Raw genomic sequence first — 15,348 nt, 5'->3', positions numbered from 1 at the left:
GCTCTCTCTCTCTCTCTCTCTCTCTCTCTCTCTCTCTCCACACATATCTGTGGATTGGTGGTCTGTGCACTTCCCGGCTTGCCGAACCTACGTCGACCTCACACCTCAGCAGGACACAAACAGCTTCCGCGCCCACGTCGAATGTAACAACCATTGTCCACCTACCTCCCTCCTCCTCCTTCTCTTCCACCACCACCGACACACCGACCCACCGACCCACCGACCTCACCGATCCAAACCTACCTAACGCAACCGAGAGAGACACAACCATGGTCATCAACCCAACCTATCTCGCGCAACGAACGCGCTCCTGTACGCATTCACCCCGCCCATCTACCTACCTACCCTATCCTACCACACTCGAGTGGAGGGATGATGATGATGTATGCGAGAGCGAAGACTAACGAGAGAGTTGCTCTTTTTGCAACCAACAGCCGCGACATGGAGTGATGCGAAACAGAGAGTTTTGTCGAGTTATCGGGATTGGTTGAGAGCGGTATGTTTGATTTTTTTTTGATTTTGAAACAATATGATGCTGGGAGGAAGAAATAAGAGAGAAAGAAAGAGAAGAAGAAAGAGGGAGTATATGGAGGGGGATACGGACATGGAAAAAAGAGTACTGATCATCGCTGTGGGTGTGTGTATAACAGGCACCGGAAGTCCAAACCATGTATTCGCTCAATATGCCCGTGTCGAAAATTCGAACCAAAGTTCGACAGGAATTTGAGAGGCATCGATATGTGAATCAGTTGAAGACGGTGGATGTTTTGTTGTTTAATAGTCATCAGGAGTTTCAGGTGAGTGGGCTTTTCTTTTCTTTTGCTTTTGGGGGGAGGGGGAGGGGAGGGGGAAGGAGAAGGAGGAGAAAGAGAAGGAGAAGGTAGATGGATATAGGCGGTTGAAGAGAGAAGAAGAGGGAGGAAGAGAAGAGGGGGCAAGAGAAGAGGAGTGAAGATAAAAGGAGTGAAGAACTGAAGCACGGTAGCTGGGATATATACTGGACAGGACAGGACAGGACACACAAGGACCTGATGGGCAAGAACATGCTGACGATATGGAAATGCAACAGGAAACCTTGAACTTCTGGAAGCAACTCACACACGTACTCAAGTACTTCCGAGCGGAAGAAGATCCCAAAGGCTCTACGCTGCCGAAAAACTTCATTCAAGGCTTCATCGAGGTAAGAGCAGATCCAGAGGTCCAGCCTGTCGGCACGGAATGGCGAGCGAGCGGCATGGCACTGACATGCCGTGATATAGGGTCGCAACTGAAAAGTGTGCATGCATGCAATATGGATCAATCATCATGGAGTTTGTGCACTTGCAGCAATGGTTGTACACATATCATACCCAAAACAAACACGATGACTGCGGACTGGTCTACTCCATGAATGTGGCTTACTTGCATAAAAACGCTTTCCTCATCTCCATCTCAGCGCCTTTTTTCTCTCTCTCTTCCTTGCCATCTGCGTGCGCTTCATTGCTCGTTATGGTGGTAGTCCTTCCGCCCTGCTGTCTTCTCGACATAACAGTGGTCCCAATCCTGCTGAGATCATATTCTCGGCAATCGAGCCAAAAGAGCTGATCAGGTCAGGCTGGAATATTGCTCAGATCCCAGGGTGCGTGTTTGGCGCTGCCAGGTCTCATATACCCCTATCCATTTCCACACCACACAAACAAACTTACGCCTCGTGCCGGGCTCACTTTGCCTTTTCTCATGCATGCGCTTCTTCTTTCTTCTTTCTTTCTTTTCCCTTTTCGAATAGTAGTAGCTTGTGCATCTCTCTCTCTCTCTCTCTCTCTCTCTCTCTCTCTCTCCCTCCCTCCCTCTCTCCCAACATGGAAAAAGAAAAGGAAAAAAGAGAAAAAAAAATCATGCATGCCTTCTTCTTCTTATTCTTCATCATCTCTCCGCCGGTCCACCATCCGGATGCGAAATTTTGAATTCATCCCGCGAAGCCACAAATTTCTCTTCAATCACATCGCACATATCTTCGAGATCTTGGAGGCCTTTTCGTAAGACTTCGAATACGCTGACGTTGTCTGATTTTTATTTCGTGTAAGTCTGTGTTTCATCATCAGGTATAGATAGATTTAAACGTACCCCAGGTTTGGATTCGCAAATTCATAAATGCTTCGGAAGGGTGGGGGATGGAGTATCCCACGAATTCGACATCGGGACTAGAGTTAAGGGTGATTGGGGTCTCCTGTTAGATGCGGTGGGCTTGTTGTTGTTGTGATGGTGCTGCTGGTGAGGTGTGTGTGTGCACGAACTCACTTTTTCGAAATGAGATATCGCAGCACGTTGCCGAGAGTATGGTCTTCTTTTTCGAATGCGAATGATGCTGCTGTATCGGTGGAGCCGCGAAGCTAGATTTGATTCATTTCTCGGTCAGTTTTTTTGCCTTTTTTTTTTTTTTTTTTTTTTTCGCGTGAATATAGATGGATGCAAAATATTTGACTTACCAGTGTAAGTCGCTGCTTTCCAATCACGATCTCCTCCTCTGCTCCGTTGACTTCTGCGCCGCTGGTCGCGTCGGCCATTTCTTCGTCGTGGGACATGGTGGATGTGGATGAGTGAGTGCGATATGTCTGGAATGAGTGTGGCGTGCAGTAGTTGGTAGTAGAAGATGAAGAAGAAGAAGAAAGCAGATCATCATATCGGATTTAAGGTTTTGCTGGCTCCTGCAGGGTTTAACATCCAATGCTCCAACTAAGAAAAGACGTCACTCACTTAAGACGAGAGCATTGTCGATCGAACTTCTTGATCTCTGAACTTCTTCTGCTCACATACACACCAGCAATCATCATCACCTCATCCACCACCACCACCACCACCACCACCCCTTCAACATGTCCTCCGAAAAGCGCATCCGCGCCGCCAAAATTGCCCGCGACACCAACGAAACCAAAATCCAACTCTCCCTCAACCTCGACGGCGGCTTCCTCGAAGAACTCGATTCTTCCTCCTCCACCAACGGCGACAGCAGCAGTAATAACAAAGCAGGAGACCACGCAACCCAAGCCTCGCACTCCCAAACCATCTCCGTCAGCACAGGCATAGGTTTCCTCGACCACATGCTACACGCGCTCGCCAAACACGCCGGCTGGTCGCTCCGCCTGCACACCATCGGAGATTTACACATCGACGACCACCACACCGCCGAAGACACCTGCATCGCACTGGGTCAAGCCTTCAAATCCGCTTTACACACCACCACGGGTCTCGCACGCTTCGGTTCCGCTTACGCGCCGCTCGACGAAGCGCTTTCGCGCGCGGTTGTGGATTTGAGTAATCGGCCCTATGCGGTGATTGAATTGGGAACGACGAGAGAGAAGTTGGGAGATTTGAGTTGTGAAATGTTGCCGCATTGTTTGGAGAGTTTTGCTTTGCATGCGGGGATTACAATGCATGTGGATTGTTTGAGGGGGAGGAATGATCATCATCGTGCGGAATCGGCGTTTAAGGCGTTGGCTGTTGCGTTGAGGTTTGCGACGACGCCTGTCGCTGGGAGGGAGGGGGAGGTGCCGAGTACAAAGGGGGTGTTGTTTTGAGAAGAAGAGAAGATGAGATGCGGGTTATGTTTTACGAGCTTGGGAGCGGAAAAGCATATCAATAGATGTAGGGATGGACGAATGAGCATCAACCACAAACAACACTTATGACGACTGCAATATAATGAGCCTGCCCATATATCTGTCCAGGACAGGATGGAGACCATACTTGCTCCCCTACTCCAACAATGTCGAAAGTGTGTAGGTTTCGATGCTTCAGGCCTTGTTCGAAAAGAAGAGATGGAAAAAGTAGAGATGCATATACATGCTCAGCAAAATTACTGTGTAAGCTGCCTCTGGAAGCAATACTCTTGGAGTCATATCTAAAGTACACACCACTCTCGGAAGTCAACCGACTCCCACCCGCGACCAAGTCATTGCACAGCACTCCCCCTCCGCCAACTCCTGTTCGCTTCAAAAAGACCCATGGTAGTAGTAGTAACATCATCCTGACAGTGAGGTCATGCGTCTTTTGCAACATCGTGACGGGACGACCACCCAAGCCTGACGAAACGCCCATTCTCATGCACGCATACCCTCGTGGGCTTCGATACTTGACCGGACGCCTTTCCCTTCGCCTCCACTCGAAGTAAAATCTCCTCCGTCTGAAGCGCTATGCTCCCGCCATGTTTTCTCTCAGCCGTCTTTTCTCTGCTCTGTTCTGAGCACGCCATCATAGTCGCCTATTGGCGCACTGGAAACATCCTGATCCTTCCTGTGCTTCCTCGTGTCTTCTTCTCACAGGTGACAAACGTGATGCCCAACGCCTGAACCACGTACGAACAACACTGCTACCAGGACTGGAAGGCCGGATAGAATGCGGTCAGCTCGAGCGACCAGGGTTACACTCTTCGTCGCTTCGTGGAGACTGATTGTGCTACCTCCCACGATTCGTGCCCTACTCTTCGTCGCTTTGTGCTACGCTTTCTGTGCCGCCTCGCGACGAGTTGCCATTAGCTTTCGTGCCGTTCAGCTTCAGTTTGATGCCCGACTTGGTGGGCTGCGGCGTGCTGACACCAGACATCGGGCGCGTCGAGCCACCATCTGCACTGTCGCCGTCGAGGTCTTGCCATTGTGGGAATTTGGCAGATTCTTCGCGGAGCTTGTCCAGGCATGCGCGCTAGGTCTCATGTTAGCTGACTGCTCCAATTTCGCAAAAGATCTGCGCAACTCACCTCAATCGTGTCCGCGTCGGCAAACAGTTGGCTGCCGTCCTGGTTGTATGTCCGGGCGTTGTTGCACATCAGCGTGATGTCGGCCATGAATTGCCGAGGGGTCTGGTACTGCTTCTTATTGATCTTGGCTTCAATCTGCTTCATCGCGATGGGCTTCTTGATGAGATCGTAATAGTCTTTCCATTCCGCTCGTGGTACTAACTCGAGGAAGGGGCCAATCAGGTCACGCCCTTGAGGAAAGTCAGGATCAGTGGATGGCTCGGTGAGATCCTGAAGGCCATCATAGACATTGTCGAGGATTTGTTGCAGGGCATCGCGATCCTCTTTCGATAGCGTTTCGCTGATCTTGGGATTCCGGCCACGCTTCTTGGGAGGCTCCGGCAAGCTGTCCAGCGAGGCTTCATCCGCCTTGCGCTTTTCAGGCCGACCTGACTGTTTGCGACCCCGCTTCTTTGGCGCGGGCGACTCGTCCTCGCTGTCCATACCTGGCGGTGGCGGCGTGTCGTCTTCGCCATCGTTCATGCGAGAGTCCTTCTTCGCCGAACGATTGGCAATGCGCTTCTGCTTGCGTGCAATCGCGTCTTCGATCGTGTCGTCGTCCGCGTCCACAGCCTCCAGCCATTGCTCCTCTGTCAGACCATCGTCGTACTTGACCTTGGCACGTTCTCGTGTGCCACGACCATAATTGATCTCAATCTCCTCCACCACGGGGTTGTCCTCCTGCATGTAGATATCCGGAAGCTCGCTTTCCCCCAGCAGACGAGGCAGCTTCTTGTCTGGTCCATACTTGGAGTTCTTGGCTCGCTCTCGATCCATTGCCTGGAAGATCGGAAGTTCGTGGTCGTGACGGATCATGATGTCGTTCAGGTCATCGTCGTCCATCTCATCAGCATCCATCTGATCCACAGCTTCTGCAGACTCCAGCATGACACGCAGCATCTCGTCACGTTCTTCATTGGTGGACTTGTTGTCGAACTTACCAGCTTGAATGACTTTGCCGTCCATGTCAAGCTTGTATTGCGCACGTTCCAAAATCTTCTCTTCGACCGAGTTACTCGTGATCAGACGAAGGATGCGCACCTCGTTCTTTTGACCGATACGATGGGCACGATCTTGGGCTTGCAAATCTTGATGGGGATTCCAGTCAGAGTCATAGATGATGACAGTATCGGCAGTCTGCAGGTTGAGACCGAGACCACCTGCACGTGTGGACAGCAAGAAGCAGAAGTACTCCGAGTCTGGTGCGTTGAAGAGTTTCAGCAACTCCGATCGATCATCAGCCTTTGTGGAACCATCTAGTCGTAGGTACTTGATGCCTCGGAATCTCAAAAAGTCCTCCATGATGTTCATGATTTGGGTCATTTGGAAGAAGAGGAGCACTCGGTGACCGGTGGCTTTGAACTTGGGCAGAACACGATCGAGCAGCTCGAATTTGCCAGCCGTACGCCAGATCAGATCATTGGTCATCTTCTGAGGGTTCATCTGATCTTCTACTTCTTCAAACACAAAGGGATGGTTGCAGAGCTTGCGCAGCTGCATGAGCATGTTGCTCAAACCACGCATGCCCGTCTTCTTGCCGTCAGCGCCAATAACGTTGATGCGGTTGTGCAGCATGAGTTGTTTGTAGAGCTTGGCCTGGAGAGCAGAAAGGTTGCACTTGATGACACGCTCCTGCTTATCCGGAAGATCCTTCTCGACGTCCTTCTTCAGACGACGCAGGAGGAACGGTCGCAGGACTTTGTGCAAACGGCGAATGACGAGAATCGACTCTTCTTCCGTGAGCTCCATCTTGTCACCACCACCCGTGTTGGCAAACGGGGTATTGAACCACTCGTCGAACGACTTTGCCGACTTGAAGATATTGGGCAGCACAAAGTTCAGCATCGCCCACAACTCGGTCAGGTTGTTCTGCAGTGGTGTACCAGTGAGAATAATGCGATATCTCGTGTGGTAGTACTGGGAGATGGTGCTGCTCAGCTTCGATTGCGCGTTCTTCATCCGGTGACCTTCGTCGACAATCATGTGAAGCCACTTGATTTTGCTCAAAATCGGGCGATCCTTGATGATGAACTCGTACGTGGTCAGCAGCACTTGAAAGTTCCCGTACCGGATCTGCTGCTGGAAGTTCTTTCTCTGCGCGGGTGGACCCTTGTACACGATACGATTCACACTGGGTGCCCATCGCTCAAACTCGCTGTTCCAATTCGTCAATGTGGACAACGGCACAATCACCAGGTACGGGCCATGCTGTCTCTTCTTCTCAATCAGGTACGTGATTAATGAGATGGTTTGAATCGTCTTTCCCAATCCCATCTCATCGGCTAAAATGCCGTTTAGATTGTTGTTGTAAAGCGAGATCATCCATTGTAGACCCTTGATTTGATATTCTTTGAGTGTTCCGCCGACCAGGTTCGTGGATTGAGCAATCACGTCTTCCTTGATGCGATGAGCGATCTCGTAGTAGTCGGTTTTGGGCTTCGTCTCGTCCTCGCTGTCGACTTCGTCATTTTCAGGCTCCGGCTCATCATCGGCCATATCGTTGCCCATTCTGCGTTGTTGCTCCTTGACGGAGGCAGCAAGTTGCGACAAGAAGCCGTCAGTCTGCTTGAGCAGATGCGAGATACGAGAGTCCTTGGCCTGTCCGAGCAGTTTGAGATATGTCTCTTCATCGTTGGCTTTCAAGGCTTGCAGACGTTGCTTGGCAGTGCGCTCAATACGCTTCTGCTCTTCCTTCTCGATATTGCTGTGAGTCGAAATCATCATTCGTCCCAGCTTCTGGACGCGCATCTTGTGAGCTTGAGCGCCATTCCTGATATCTTCTGCATGTTGCATAATGGAGCGAATGTACTCGGTGTGCTTCTTCTTCTCCTTGTTCTCGGCGGCGTCGCGTTGCTGCTTCTCGAGCTTCTCCGTGACCCGAGCTTCTCGGAGACTCTGCTTCTTGACCCGGCGATACATGGAGCGATTTGCAGTCATGGAAAGGTTGTCAGAAAGCATCATCTCCTTGCCGACCCTCTGTCGCATCTCTCGCTGCTTGGGGAGCAGATTCAGCATTTTGTATTCAATCAACGCGCGCAATTTGAGATTGGCATTGTCCTCCGGGGTATCCGATTTGGTAGGATCCCAACCACCAATGTTGGCAGACAGTTTGCCCAGCTCCGTCTTTCTCGTGACGATACGATTGTACACGATGTTCTCTCGCTCTTCCCTCACTCGTTCAGCATCGACACCAACGGGCATAATGCTCGGAATCATGGAACGGTAGGGCCGGTGAGTGTGATCGGCATAGCTGATACGTCTGAGCATCAAAGCGTGGGGATCGGTGAAAGTCTCAAAACGATGCCGTTGAGTGAGATCGGTACTCTGCCCCGTGGATCCATTCGCGGCGTCTTCGATCGTCCGACTCGCGGCAGCCATGCTCTCGGAGAGGTGAGGGCTATGTTGTGCTTGTCGCCCAGTGAATATGCGCTCTGCGATGGGCGCAGGGATGGACTGGTTTTTTTGTAGTGCACCGAAAGCCTGCATCTGATAGCGCAGCAGCTCTACCTGCTTCTTGCTCAGATTGTCCTTGTTCATGTCCATTTGGTTCGGCTGCTGGCTGGGTAAAGTTCCAGGCTGTGTCTGTGGACCGGACGGAGCGGTAGGATGTGGTGTACCATTCGCAGGACCCGACTGATGGCTCGCTTGCGGCGGCATGTTGTTTGGTGGCTGTCCAGGCATGCCGGCCACAGTACCGTTCGTCTGCATCTGCATTTGCGCACCGTTCTGCGGCATCCCGCCTTGCTGCGCTTGCCGCATCTGCTGCATCTGCTGCATTTTTGCCTGTTGCATCCGCTTCATCTGTTCCGTCCGTTGCTGAACCTGCGTCAGAATCTGGCGCATCCTCATCATGTCGGGGTCAGTCTCCGGCACGCCTTGCTTTCGCTTGGTCTGGTATTCCTGCGATGGAGCGTTAGCACACGTCCGAAAGACGGATCCATCGCAGCTTCTCGCCTACCTGGAACATGGCCTTGACCTGCTCGCCGGTCATGCCAGCGGGCAGGACTTGGTTGATGACCGCATTGCCCTGTTGCTGCTGCTGTTGCTGTTGCTGCTGATGTTGTTGTGGTTGTTGTTGCTGTTGCGGCATGCCCTGGCTGGGCTGTACCGCAGCCATATTGAATGGTATCGTATGCGATATGGCTCCGACCGATGAAATATCCTCCCAACACCAACCACCAGTGGGAGGTGACGCGCGTTATCTACACGGATAGAATAGGCCGTCAGAGAGCAGCGGCGACCATCAGAAGCAATGGCGTGGGTGGAGGGATATATTCAATGGCGAGTGCTGATGTCGAGGCCCGTGATCAGCGAATGAAGCCCGGGGATGTCTCGCTGGTCGGATGGGTGAGGTAGGCAGGCGCGCGAAGGAGGTTCTCGTCGCAGGAGGCCGTATACTGTGGGCGAGAGAGCGTGTGGGAGGGTGAATGGAGAAATGGGCAGCAAAGTGCGCGAGCGGCAATGGTGAAATGCGCGCGCGGTAATGCTGGGTTCCGTCGCGCGTCGCGTGTGTTTGCGCACAGCACAGCGTAGAAAGGCGTAGCGGGATTGGCCTTGTCCGCGGGGATGGTGGAGAGACGCGGTGGTGATGGAACGCTGTCGGTTGTGAGAGGCACACGAGAAGCCAAGTCACAAGTCCGCTCGGCACGGCAAAGCGTGAAAAGTGGGGCTGCGGCTAGGTAGCCGAGCCAATGAGCCGACCCGCTGCAGTGTGGCCTGGGGCAACAATATATCATACTGCCTCAGGTATCATCACTAGGGACTATCACCACCACCACCACCACAACAACCACCATCATCATCACCATCACCACCACCACCATCCAAAAGAGAGTTCCCGACACACAATGTCGCTCCTCTCTCTTCCTGCGGAGCTCCGTTTGCGGCACGTGTCACCCTGTCCACAAACCCATTCACCTCATATGAACTGACGGCCACCTCGCAGAATCTACGACTATATGCCTGATTTCCAAGCGAATCGCACCGAACACATCACCGCCACCTCCAAGCTCACTCCGTCCATATGTCGAGTCAACACTCTCCTCCGACGCGAGACCCTGTGCATCTACGCCGCGCACGCAAATTTCATCATTTCCATGGATGAGGGAGCTTCGTTCTGGCCCAACAGAGTGGCAAGCTGGCTCAACGCACTGGGACCTGAACTTCTCACACGGATTCGCAGTATCCAGTTGAGTCGTCATTGGGCTGTACCCTCACCGTTGAGATATCAGGGCCACGTCGGATTCTATATCAAAGTCGACCTCACCAAGAGTCGTCCACCATTTTCCGGCTTGGCTTGGCAATATCCACCGAACCAGCAGCCCACTTCTGGAGATTTTGCAGATCACTTCTTGAATCGTCAGGAAGCAGAACTCAACGAACGTGTTACCGGGGGCACATACCCGATAGCACGAGACTCACGTAATTTTCGATATCACTGTCTCGTGCGATTAAAGCGTATCATCGGCAACCATTTCGCTCGGAAACCACCGCCAGAAGGTGTTGCTGCTGCTGCTGATCAAGGAGAAGTAACGCGACTGCAGTGCAGCGACGTCGAATTTATGATCCGTACAATGGATATCGTAGCAACACATCCCCTGGTACCGGGCAAGCCATATTCCTCTGACGCATGCGAGCGCGCTCTCGATCTTTGTCACCAGTCTCTGAAGCAGGCTTCGTTGCTGCTGCCAGCAAGTAATGCCGAATTGCCGGGCTTTGGAGATCAGGCAATAGATATAGACTCGAGCCATGGTTGATTGATTGACTGATCCTTGGCCTCGCTCGATGCCGTGCGGGCGCGCGCTGTCATGGGACTAGAGCATATTTCTAACTTCGAACCTACCTACCTGTTTCGTGTCCTCTTTGGGGGGGACCAAAGCTCTTCCTCACACAACATCGTAAGCTATACTTGAATACGAAGGCATTAATTATACAATACCTTGCACACAAGAAGGTCATCCATATATAGTCTATATACCCAAGAGCAAATCAACAGTACCTTATCTACAGATCATCAATTAGTTAAAACATATATAATTTCACCTCCCCTTCCCAAATGTCGACGACGTACCTAAGTACATACCTGCCATTTTCACCAAAGAAAAAAAAAAGAAAAAATATTAGCGACATCGAGAGTATCTCTGAAAAATCTCAGCAATAACAAATATGTATTGTCAATCAGGTACACTAACAACAACAACAACAACAACAACAACAACAACAACAACAACAACAACAACAACAACAACAACAACACCCAAATGCAACACCTCAGTAAAACAGCAAACCACTACAAAACCTAGAAAGATACTTCAATCCCTCACCCGCCTTACCTAAAAAAAAAAGAAAAAATCATTCCAAAGCCATCCCAGTACTTTCGGTAGCTAACCCTAAGCAACCCCAAACAAGCAAGGGAGGGACAGATATACACCAGTCAGAGCTATATTAGAAGGCTTGTCTGCCTACCTGTCTGGATGTCTGGATATGCTATTACTACTCGGGTACTTGGTTAGGCAGTATTGCCTACATACCTAGGTACCGTAGCTTGTAGGTTAAGTAAGTAGTAAAGTTTCATTGATTTGAATTTGAAAATTGAGAATGTGAAAAAGAGAATCGACTCCGACTACGAGATATAAGGGCCGTGATCCAAGGTACCTTAGGACATCATCATCACAGTAGGTATTTCATTTGTTTTTCGTTTTCAAAATTTCATTCTCTCTACTACCTACGTACAGTATAGGTGGATGGATTCCCTCATCCTCCCTTTCTCGAGTTGAGAAAAAAATCTATGTGTGCCTTCTGTGGCTTACACACCTGCGTGGTATGTATAAACACAACAACAGTACCTAGTCGTACAGTTACTGGTATGGATTGACCCAGTCCAGTCCAGTCCAGCCTCGAACCAAACCAAACCAAACGAAACTATGAGAGCATACCTAGCCTCCTAGTCGCTGAGCTCAATCGGTTCATTCTCGTCATTTCCCACCTGCTGCAGGCTTTCGTTGACGGGACTCTTCGCGGGGGCGGGATAGACGGGACGACCATAGTTGTGCTGGTAGGAAGTGGCGTACATGCCCGGGTCCTCGTCGGTTTCTTCGTCGTACCCTTCGCCTTCCTCATCATAGCCGTCTTCGTCCTCGACGTCGCCATCGGCGTAGCCCTCTTCTTCGTCGTCGTCGTCTTCTTCTTCTTCTTCTTCTTCATGGACGGAATACTGGGCCGGGTAGCCGTCCCGAACGCTTGATCCGTCTTCTAGAAGGTACTCGTCCCCTTCCAGATCCTCGTCCTCGTCGTCATCGAGTTCTGCTTCACTGAGGACAAGCCCGTGCTGATAGCTGCTCGGGTCTTGCTCTGCTCCGATGTTCTCTTCCAGACCGCTCTCATCAGGACTGTTCAATGACCATTCCTGTCGACCCGGAATGCCTTCTCTTGGTTCTGGTTCTGGTTCTCCTTGCTCGTCCTCCACATCGTCTTCGTGATCGTCTCTCCAATCGTCATCAGCGAGAGCGGCGAATCGGCCCGTGTATTCGGGCTGAGGTGCAGAGCTCTGATCGTGCGATCGAATGTCAGCCTCTTCATCCCTAGACAACGACCCATTTCCGTCAGCAGCATCGCCAACCCGACGAAAGAACTCCGCTTGCCCATAAGCTGCATTCTGATCGTCTGCAGCGACTTGCCACGGCGTCTCGCCTGCATCATTAGACAGCAATGACAGTCCAGCGGATGCAGCCTGGGATGACAAGTAGGAGTTTTCGGGTGCAGCTGAGCTCGCCTGAGTGGCAATAGGACGCTGAGGAGTTGTAGCCCGAGTTCCGAAGCTGGCGGAGAGGGCATTCGGGATTCGGTCAAGTGGGATGGTGTGGTCTTGATTCTGCTCAGACTCTTCAGATGCAGTGGCGAAGCTCCAATTCTGGGACTGCGCGAACGCATGACTGGTCCCAAGAGGCGACCCGTTGACTTGCGCTTGGGTAATCGAGCCCGAGAAAGGTATCGATTGAGCAGTGGACTCACGCTTGTTGGAAGACGGATCGAAACCGCTGGTCCATGGCGGAAGAGCTGTTTGTGCGCCTTGCAAGAATGGATTAGAAGGGTTCCGTTCAGGCTCGAAAGAGGACGGTTGCAACCACGGGTATTGTGGCCTCGCTGGAGCTATTCCATGCGCCGCAGCGTTGGAAGAGAAGCCATACCCTAAGGTGTCTCCTGACACGTAGGCGTGGCCCGAATCCGCATCTGCCGTTGGAAACTGTTGTAGAGTGCCCAACGATCCCGCCGATCCATTGGTGGGAACGAGCCAAGGCAGCCGCTTCTGTGACACAGTAGACCTAGCCGCGACCTCCTGGATCGGTGACGGAGATCCTGTCTTTGTTAGCGTGGGAGCGGCGGCTTGCCCAGCTGGCTTGCCTGCAGTCGACTTTGCGGTCGAACGTGAGGCACGAAGCTCATTGGCGCGCTCGATGGCCTTTCCATACTGCTCGCGGGGCACGAATTTGCTTTCACGAAGGCGGTAGGCTGGAACTTCGCGATTGTTAGCTGACGAGGACAATCGTAATCTCGCCTCTACACGAGCACGCTCCATCGTTGGCGACTCATGATCGGATTGCGCGGAACTTCTGCTTCGTCTCAAGTCCTCCTCTTTGAGCACTTCAGACCTCATGAAGTTCTCGTTCTCTTGCAAAGCCTCCCTCGCGGCTCGCACACGCGCAAACAGCGCTTCATCATCGTCGTCGGGCCTGGATCGCACCGACCGTGTTGCCGGAGGTGGCATGAGCGATCGGTCCTGCTCACGGTCTAGGCGTGCAAGCGACGAAGCATCAAGCTTGGCAGATGCAGCGTCAAGTGACTCCGACCTAGACCGCTTGATGCCGCGGTCTGTACTGATGTAGTTGGTGGGCTTTGGTTTCAGACCCATTGCCTTCATGCGGAAATACGTCGACTTCGTAGTGCTAGTGCCCTTGGACTTATCGCCTGCGAGCGAGAAGCCCAAGAAAGACGAGCGCTGGACGACGTCTGTCTGTGAACTGCTCCTGGATACTGGCTTGGTCAAGCTGCTAGCAGCGTCGACGTGAGTTGTGCTCCTAGCACGTTTGTGGAAGTTCTCGCGGGATGACACGATAGAGCCGCTGTCGATCGACTCTGCTGTGCGTTTACTGCCCACTCGAGCCTGTCTGTTTGCGCGGAAGTGATTGCCTCCATTCGTTGACTGAAATAGCGCATCCACCGCGGCCTGCTTGTCAGGCTTGGTGGGCACATTGGCTGAGCTAGCTCGGCTGGACCGCAAGGAAGACGTGTCCAGGACACTCAGGCTGTGACGCATATCTTGATCTTGTGACTCCTCTAGCCTGCGTTTCTGTCGTTTCCTCCGCTCCAACAGCTTTCTCTGGTTGCGTCGCTGTGCTGTGATGTTGCGCCATCTCTTCGCGTACTTGTCCTCCAAGCAGAACTGTCGATATTCGTCTGCTTCTTTGCCGATGCGCTCGAGGTAGACCTTCTCCTGTGCTTCGGTGACCAGACTGCGTAGAGAGAAATTGACGAATTGCTTGAGATATCCCGTCATAGGGTCGTCCACGAGTTCTGTCGCTAGGCGCGTAAGGATCAAGTCAAATTCAGATGCTGCCGAGAGCGCGCGTGCATGCGCAGACGGCGGGACTGGAGGCTGTTGCTGTGAGAATAAGACGCGCTCTGGTGTTTTCAAGGGCGAGGTCGCGGCTTGTACGAGTGGTTTGTCCGCTGTTGCGTCATCGTTCGCAGTGAAGGAGTTCGACAGCGGCGACGGGCGCTTGGGTTTGGTGTCCAATGCTGACAGGCGTCGTGGAGGCGAAGATGCGCCTGCTGGTTGTGCGGTGTTCGATGCTTGTGATGTCGTGTTGGGCGATGCCGGGTGACTAGGTTGCGATTGAGGAGGAGGTGATGGTGAAGATTGAGGTGAAGACAGTTTAGAGTTTGTTTCTGCCTGTGTGGCTGGATTCGGCGAAGCTGATGTCGCACCCAGCGGCTGTCCCAGTGCGGTCGTCGATTGTGATCCCGATGGCAGCGAATTCGATTGCTCTGGGGGTGCAAGTGGTGGGAATGCGAATTTCGGCGGTGCGGTGCTGCTTGCAAAGGGATTATTCAGGGCAGGCGCGGAAGCGAGCGGCGTCGTCGAGCCCAGGGTCTGCGGTGGTGGTGCATCGACAGCTGGAGGTTTGGGCGCGAAAAGGCTGGCACCAGGCTGCACGCTGGGCACATCCGCTGTTCTCGGTTGAAACAGAGAGGGAGTCTGGTTCGCGGCAGTCTGACCAAGACTAAACGTCCCAAATGACAGCTTGGGCGCCGGGTTCTCGCCTGCAATGCTTGTCGGACTGGAAATTCCAAGACCAGAAGATGTAGTAGGTGCCGGTGGCTTCGAGAAGAGCGAAGGTGTCGGCGCCGGAGCGAAAGGATTGCTGCTTGTCTGTAACGCTGGAGCGTCAAGAGCTTTTGCTGCTGCTGGAGCGAACGGATTTGGTGGTTGCTGCGTCGGTTGTCCAAATCCAGTAGATGGCTTGTTGGACGATGATGGCTTGCCAAACGTAGATGGGCCAGACGAGAACAATCCGCCGAAC

General features: G+C 52.5%; 5 protein-coding genes across 5 annotated transcripts; 3 read left to right on the top strand and 2 right to left on the bottom strand.

Annotated features, from left to right (window-relative positions):
* Position 1: 1 nt before the first annotated feature.
* SEPMUDRAFT_126120 (DNA-directed RNA polymerase I and III 14 KDA polypeptide) lies at positions 2-2,601 on the bottom strand. The gene is made up of 5 exons (XM_016902037.1): positions 2,466-2,601; positions 2,278-2,369; positions 2,104-2,180; positions 1,780-2,042; positions 2-38 (listed from the first exon to the last, which is right to left on the bottom strand). The coding sequence occupies exons 1-4, from the start codon at positions 2,559-2,561 to the stop codon at positions 1,903-1,905; spliced, it is 405 nt and encodes a 134-aa protein (XP_016759765.1). The 5' UTR covers positions 2,562-2,601; the 3' UTR covers positions 2-38; positions 1,780-1,902.
* SEPMUDRAFT_86708 (NADH dehydrogenase, alpha subcomplex, subunit 6) lies at positions 148-1,793 on the top strand. The gene is made up of 5 exons (XM_016910420.1): positions 148-312; positions 435-496; positions 651-797; positions 1,070-1,180; positions 1,260-1,793. The coding sequence occupies exons 1-5, from the start codon at positions 270-272 to the stop codon at positions 1,269-1,271; spliced, it is 375 nt and encodes a 124-aa protein (XP_016759766.1). The 5' UTR covers positions 148-269; the 3' UTR covers positions 1,272-1,793.
* A 202-nt stretch (positions 2,602-2,803) lies between the features above and the next one.
* SEPMUDRAFT_149576 (IGPD-domain-containing protein) lies at positions 2,804-3,684 on the top strand. The gene has a single exon (XM_016905640.1). It carries the CDS (start codon positions 2,853-2,855, stop codon positions 3,552-3,554), a length of 702 nt encoding a protein of 233 aa, XP_016759764.1. The 5' UTR covers positions 2,804-2,852; the 3' UTR covers positions 3,555-3,684.
* A 137-nt stretch (positions 3,685-3,821) lies between these two features.
* Positions 3,822-9,322, bottom strand: SEPMUDRAFT_149575 (SNF2_N-domain-containing protein). Its single transcript, XM_016905639.1, has 3 exons — positions 8,727-9,322; positions 4,730-8,668; positions 3,822-4,674 (listed from the first exon to the last, which is right to left on the bottom strand). The coding sequence occupies exons 1-3, from the start codon at positions 8,883-8,885 to the stop codon at positions 4,453-4,455; spliced, it is 4,320 nt and encodes a 1,439-aa protein (XP_016759763.1). The 5' UTR covers positions 8,886-9,322; the 3' UTR covers positions 3,822-4,452.
* A 293-nt stretch (positions 9,323-9,615) lies between these two features.
* Positions 9,616-10,524, top strand: SEPMUDRAFT_66766 (uncharacterized protein; the record flags this gene model as incomplete). The annotated part of the gene is made up of 2 exons (XM_016909764.1): positions 9,616-9,659; positions 9,714-10,524. 2 exons carry the CDS (start codon positions 9,616-9,618, stop codon positions 10,522-10,524), a joined length of 855 nt encoding a protein of 284 aa, XP_016759762.1.
* Positions 10,525-15,348: the final 4,824 nt, after the last annotated feature.

The sequence above is a fragment of the Sphaerulina musiva genome (genome assembly GCF_000320565.1).
Source record: "Sphaerulina musiva SO2202 unplaced genomic scaffold SEPMUscaffold_6, whole genome shotgun sequence".
NCBI classification, from domain to species: domain Eukaryota; kingdom Fungi; phylum Ascomycota; class Dothideomycetes; order Mycosphaerellales; family Mycosphaerellaceae; genus Sphaerulina; species Sphaerulina musiva.
Note: the sequence above shows the minus strand (reverse complement) of the source record. Positions and strands in the feature narration are given on the sequence as shown.